At 53.7% G+C, this 7,045-nt stretch overlaps 1 protein-coding gene across 1 annotated transcript in view; it reads left to right on the forward strand.

The window, feature by feature from the left end:
- Positions 1–205: 205 nt before the first annotated feature.
- The window catches only part of gpr157 (G protein-coupled receptor 157), a 9,679-nt gene continuing 2,839 nt past the window's right edge, over positions 206–7,045 (forward strand). The window contains exon 1 of the mRNA XM_032521264.1: positions 206–805. Within this exon, the coding sequence (XP_032377155.1) occupies positions 429–805 (377 nt within the window). The 5' untranslated portion in view covers positions 206–428. The remainder of the gene's footprint in view (positions 806–7,045) is intronic.

Here is a 7,045-nt window from a genome sequence, read left to right on the forward strand (position 1 = left end):
TATATATATATATATATATATATATAGTGAGGCCTGCATAAGAAAAAATCACACGTTTTCATCTGTTTGTATGTGACAGATTTGTTATTGCTTTGCTAGGGTTACTCAAGTAAAGACCAATGGAGTCAAAAATAGATTATGAATCTGCCCATTACCAGCTGACTGACTTCTGCTTTGGGTTCCGGTTGTTGCAGCGCGGAGTAGAGCGGGGAGGGGTTAGACACTGAAAGAAAAGTTTGTTTGGGTGCCTCAAAAGCAATGGGCGAAGTATGTAAAGACTCGCCTGCCTTAGGGAAAATAATGCGAAGAGACTATGGTAATGAAAAAGATGTATAACATGAATTAGTCTGCTCGTCGGAAGAGTGTTTACAGACATTGTTGCACGTTAACAGTGACAGCTACTCGGATCCATCTAATCCCATTTAACTATGGCAGATAGAAATCAGACAGTTGTGTACTTGTCTGAGCAGGTGGTCGTTTTGTGTTCATGCGGGCTGTCGTTTCTGGGTTCCTCGCTGATCATCTTCACCTACATTATTTGGTCAGATTTGAGGACAACTCCGAGGAGACTGCTGGTCTATCTGTCGGTCTCTGACTGGCTGTCCGCCGTCTCCTACGCTTTCGGAGTCTGGAGAGTTTTCCACACCGACTCGTTGGACTGCATCGCTCAAGGAGCCATATCTACTTTCGCCAACACCAGCTCTTTTTTCTGGACCGTGGCCATTGCTGTTTACCTGTATGTTTTTATTGTAAGGTCCAGCCAGAGAGTTGCAGACAGCTTGGTGTTATTTTTCCACCTTGTCAGGTAAGTAGCTACGTGAGTTGGGTTTTTATTTTTTACTGCAATGCTAACTATAAGATAAATTCTCAATATAAGTTAATGTAGCTAGCTAGCTAAGTGGGATACCGCCGAATTGGTACTCTGAAGCATCTTGTGATGACGACTGCACGCCGAAAACCGAATTTACGTCGTATTATTTTATTGATTTTGGACAGGAAAATCAAAAGAAGTTATTCAATGCTTCTTTAAAATTGGAACTGGGAAACGATGCTGGCTTCGGCTTAGTTTATGTATTACAATGGTCTCGTTTGTTCAGAGAAAAAGAAAAAAGACCAAGTTAGCCTCACTAGCTACTCCAGGCTATTGAAATGCTAAGAGCTATGTTTCCATGGTAACACCATCAGTGGGGCATTGGGCGAGTTAACTTGATCTCTCTGCGGGTTAACCATAATAACAGAACTCTTAAAGCTTAACCCTGACCATAGTCGTTTACCTGCAATAAGTCAGATGACTAATGTGAAGAATAGTTTAACAGCCTAGTATTTCCACTCTGGTATCATACGGATTTTAAATTATCTAATTTGTTTAAACTATGCTTGAATAAGCCTTTAGCTCTGGGTGGTCTTTGTAAAATGGCCTAAACCTAGTTTTTCCACAAGGCAAGACATGGCAAAATCACGTTAGTTACTTTGGTAACTCCAGATTCTATTAGTATAGGCTATTGGGTTTATCCCTTCCGCGCATGCGCAGTCGTGAAGATTTTTCTTCCCCGCCCTAGCGTCCAGCTCGGGCCTCACTACGTCCGCATTTCTGCATATATACAGAGCGGACCCGTGTTCGACCCCAAAACATCAGCTTTTTCTTCAACTAATGTTCTAGGAGCAGGTGGCCGGACCTTAGAGGGCTACGCCTATACTAATAGAATCTGGAGTTACCAAAGTAACTAACGTTCTATTTCTATAGGCTTCGCCCTCTAAGGCTACGCTATTGGGTTAGGGCGAAGCTGATGTATCAATGCCACCTGCGGCACAGTCCACAAGCCAAACATGCACACATTGCCCCAGCAACAATGACAGAGGCTAGTCAGAGTCATTCTTCTGACAAACCGTCCCTGCCAATGGCGCGGCCGGAAAGTCATGGGCCCGCAATATGATGCGTAGTACAATGATTAAGGGGGGGGGTTAAGCGTGATTGATCCTGTCGCGCGCACGGAGAGACATGATTACTCCATGCATGCAACATGATTATGCAACGTATTAGATAGAGCTGTGTCTCACAGAAATACCCCGATACAGGAGGGTGAGACAGCAGAGCAGTCATTGCAGCACTAGCGTGAAGGAATTGGCGACACAAGGCATCCGCTTTTTTTATTTTTTTATTTTTTTTTAAGCCATCACGCGCGGCATTACGCGTCACTGACTGTGGACAGAACCGCATGAGATATGGAAGATTCAGACATATCTCCAGATAAAGCGGATGAAGGGGCAGGAGAACCCAAGAAGCTGCCGCGCAAAGCCGGCTACTGCCATGCCTTTAAATAGAGCCGCAGACGCCGACAAAGCCCTCGTAGAGTACCCGAATGTCTTGGGGGGGGGGGGGGCTCTTTCCCTTCCGACTATAAGCCGGGGTAATAGCCTTGCACAGCCAGCGAGACAGACGCTGTTTTGAGAGGGCTGAACCTTGAGTGTTCTCTATAATGCACAAACAGCTCTGAGTTTTCCTGATATGGCCGTCGTAAAAAGTTTGTGACAGAGCGCGCACCGACACAACCGGTGGGAAGCCCCTCCGCATCGTTAGCGTGATGGGGGAAAAAAACCCTCGAGGGAAAACACCCTCGACCGAAAGAACTAGATAAAGTCTTCGGTGTGAAGGAGGGATTTGGCTGTAAGTGGCTGCGCTCCCATCCCCTCTAATGGAGAGGCAGGACGGAGAAACGGACAACTTTTGGCCGACGTTAGGGCAAGGAGAAGTGCTGTCTTAAGCGACAGCATTCTGAGCGAAGCCTGTGCCAAAGGCTCAAAGGGGGGCTTCCCCAGAGCCCGCAGCACCAGAGCTAGGTCCCATTGGGGGCGAGGGGGCGAACAGCCGGTTTTTGACGCCTAACCCCTTCAGGAAACGCTTCACCAGGGGATACGCAAAAACTGTCCTCTCACCGAAACCTTCGTGACAGGATGAGATGGCTGCTGCGTATGCTTTGACTGTAGACGGAGCCAAATCATTATCCACCAGAGTTTGTAGGTACGTCAGCACGAGAGGTAGGGGACACGATGTGGGATCTGCGTCCCTCTCTGTGCACCAGCGCTGGAAGGCAGACCAGCGCCCTGCGTAGCCTGCTATGGTAGAGGGGGCTCTGGAGCCCTGGATGGCGCGTACCACGGCGGGGGGCAAGCCTAATCTCTGTAAGCGCTCCCGCTCAGCAACCAGCCCCACAGTCTCTGATTTATCACTGGGGGATGACAGATCGCACCGTTCAGCTGCGATAGTGCGTCTCCCCGCCACGGAATCTGCCAGGGGGGGGGAGCCACCAGCAGCTGAACGAGGTTTGGAACCAGGACGCGCTCGTGCGCTCCGGTGCCACCAGAACAGTTAAACAGATCCTCCTCCTGACGCGCTCCAGAGGCGAGGATCAGGGACCGGGGGAAAGCATATAGGAGGTTTTGGGCCAGGTTTGTGGAGAAGGCTTCTACGCCGAGGGGAGGTTGTCCCGCGCGCTCAGGAAAAACCACAGTGTGCACTTGTGTTCTCTCGTGAAGCGAACAGATCCACCTCCGCTTCCCCGAACCTGCTCCATAACGTTTGAACTAGAGTGGATTCATCTCCCACTCGTTGTGGGAGGGCCCCCCCCCTCGACATCAAGTCGGCCGCCCGGTTCAAAATCCCGGGGATATACACTGCCTTGGGGACAGCAGGTGCTGTGCGCCCACGCAGGAGGCCCTGGCTATTTCTAACAGCCGGGCTGAGCGTATGCCGCCCTGGCGGTTTATGAACGCCGCCGCCGTGATGTTGTCCGTCCGTACTACACATACCTCCCCGTCACCACTGGTGAAAAGTGTTTCAACACCTCACACACCGTGACAGCTCCAGCCAGCAGTTTATGTGAGGAGAGGGGAGAGAGCCAGGCCCCTCCCACCACCTTGACTCGCACATTCCCCCCCAGCCAGTGAGGGACGCGTCGTTGTACACCGTCACATATGATGTCACTCTGCCCAGGAACCCCGGAAGACAGGCTTTGGGGGTTCCCCCATTATGCCAGGTCTGATTGGAGGCTTGGCTGACAGCCTGGCTCTCATGCTGATCGGTTCATGTCTACCCCAGGTAAACTACCGATTGTGCGGGGACAGGGCGCTCTTCTTCCAATTTATGGCAAAACCCAGCGTTTGCAGTGTGCTGCAGAACCTCCATATTGTGCAGCGCCGCTTGCTCCGAGAGGGCAGAATGAGCAGATCGTCCAAATAAAAGAGGACTCTGAGCCCCTCTCCCGAGAGGCTGGAGCGCCGTTTCCATGCACTTGGAAAAGGTGCGGGGCTGTGAGTCCCTTGGAAGAGAAGCGCAGGAATTTCCTGTGCCTGGGAATGATTTGGATGTGAAAGTAAGCGTCTTTCAGATCCACGGGGTGTAAACCATTTGTCGTGGCGCACCATTCCAACCGTGCCTGTGGTAAGCATGTGGAGGGGCGCTCCATGACATACCGTTTGAATTTTGACAGGTCGAGCATGGACGCAGTCCTCTGACTTCTTGTGGTGAGAAATAGCGAGAGTAAAAACCCTCGTTTCCTCCCTGGAGTGACGCGGGAAGTAGCTCCGCTCGTCAGCAACCCTTCTAGCTCTGACGTCATTGCGTGCTCTGCCAGGGAGAGACCGTCGTCTCCAACACACCCGCGAAGGGGGTGGGGGGGGAGGAGGCAAGACATGGAGTGTTTACACCCCTGTGATAGAGTACAGCTTTGACATCCACGTCGATGTGATCGCACTCCGCTGGGACGATGCGGCGGAGTGAGGCGACGGACGTCTGCGACACAGGGCGTGGGGCAGGCACATGTCTGAGTGTTGTCCACCGACATGTGCGCAGGCAGGAGCAGCGAGACCATCCGCGCGGCGAGCGATAGCGAGGTGATCGCGTCGCGTCGCCCAGCCATGGTAGGGCTTTTCGGAGGGCAGTGGCCGTCGCCGCCGTGTGGGGCGGGAGCGGTCACTGGGTTAACCCGACCCCCCCCGCCGGCATCGCGTGGGGAGTGGGTGGACAAGCGTCGTCGTCCACCGTGGGTGGACGCTCATTTCCGCTGTCTGCGCAGCGGGGACGCAATGGCGCCCCCTCGCCGACGGCTTGGTGTGTGCTTGTGTGGGGAGCGACTCATAACAGCGTCTTGTTTAGAGCAAACAGGGGCTGTTCGGCCTTCTCCTTTTTCTTTCTTTTCTCTTAACGTGTCCCTCGTCCCCCGGCATCGCCGTGGGGAGGGGGGTTATTGAGCGGCGTCATCCACAATGGTGGGCGCGATTCCCGCTGCCGGCATAACGAGGGAGCTGTGGCGCTCCGCATGCGGCAGCGGTTACCTGTGCGCTTGTGTGGGGAACGACTGTCATATCAGCGCGTTGTTCAGAGCAAACAAGGGCTGTTTGGTTGAGGGGAAAAAACGACTGTTAAGATGGGAGGTAGTGGCCCTCTAACATGCCGTTGTGTTTCCAACTCTCAGCCGAAGACAGACGATCCCCGCGTCCCGTCATAGCCACCGTCGTTGCTGCTTGCTGGGTGGCTCGGGAGCCGGATTGGACCAGGTGGGGCCGCTCTCATGGGTCTCCGACCTCGTGCAGCCCGCCGGCCGAGTGGTGCCGGCTGTTGCTGCGGAGGGTGACCGTGCCGAAAAAGCCCTTCTGAAGCTAAGGGGCCGTACAGACGCCAAACTAGCGTCTAACTGCCGCGGTCAGCTGAGGCATGTGGAACCAGGTGTTTCACTGGGCCAGTCTGCCAAGCCATGACCCTGGACAGCGCCACCGTGGGCACCGTAATCCGGGTGAGGATGGCGGTGGGCTACGTTGTTTGTGCTGCCAGCCCCTGGGAAACCCCGCAGCCGTGTCACCTTGAGCCCGAGTAAACGGGGCGTAGCGAGAGACGGGAGCCTTCAGTTTCCCAGGCTGGGAGAAAAGCCACCCGGCCGAAGCTCTGTGAAGCGCAGCCAGAGTGGGGCCCGTGAAGGGGGCGGCTCCGGAGCTTAATATCCCCGCTCAAAAAGGCCGCGAGCGGGGGCTGGCAGCTCCATCGGGAGTGCTACGCCTCTCTGCTCTGCCGCCGTCCTCTGCCTCCCCGGCAGATCAGCGAGGGGAGCTTTGGGCGTGGAGGCTGGGGCCGTCTGAGGCAAAGGGGAAGGCCGTCGGCGGTGCCCCGGCCGTTCGGGAGACGGAGAGACTCCGTGGAGAGCGTCGATCGCCGTCTCAGGCCCATTCCTCCTAAGGGTAAGGAGGGAAAAAAAGACCGGTAACGGCGGCGCTGTCCGAGAGAACAGAGCCAGCGGACTCATGCTCGTCGAAAGACGCCGTCCGCCCGCGATCAGGCGGGTCGCCGGTTGTTTCCGTCTGTCTGCCTTGCTCCCGTTCCTGCCCCCGCAAGCCTGGCAAGACCAGAAGAGCTTCCCGCTGTCAGTTAGCTCTTTAGATGACAGGCGGGCGCAAAACTGGCAGGAGGCGTGCCGGTGAGAGCCTGGCCGGCGAGAACCGCCGAGGCAGGTCCCGCAGCGGGGGTGAAGGGCCGGCGGCAGGATGTAGCCGTCTGGCAGGAGGGTCAGACGCGAGCACCACTGGAACTTCTTGTCTTCATACTGCGTGAGCTTTAAGAAAAAGTGGAGTCGAACAACGGTCCGCTCTGTATATGCAGTAAATGCGGACGTAGTTGAGGCCCGAGCTGGACGCTAGGGCGGGAAAGAAAATCTTCACGACTGCGCATGCGCGAAGGGATAAACCCAATAGCGTAGCCCTTAGAGGGCTACGCCTATACGAAATAGAACTTGTATAGCATCATTCAACAACAAACCAATTCTAAGAGGTTTATATAAAACATAGCAAGACGTTAAGACAAGATATGAAAACAACGCAGGGCAATATAAAAATAGATAAATTATTTAATTAGAGTAAAAGAAAAGAGAAGCTGAAAAATAAGCCTATTTTTTATATACATATACAGTACAGGCCAAAAGTTTGGAACCACACATTGAATGAGAAGGTGTGACCAAACTTTACTTAGCTGATTGGTTTGCCATAATATGAATTCTAACAG

The sequence above is a fragment of the Etheostoma spectabile genome, chromosome 7, assembly GCF_008692095.1.
Source record: "Etheostoma spectabile isolate EspeVRDwgs_2016 chromosome 7, UIUC_Espe_1.0, whole genome shotgun sequence".
Classification (NCBI taxonomy): domain Eukaryota; kingdom Metazoa; phylum Chordata; class Actinopteri; order Perciformes; family Percidae; genus Etheostoma; species Etheostoma spectabile.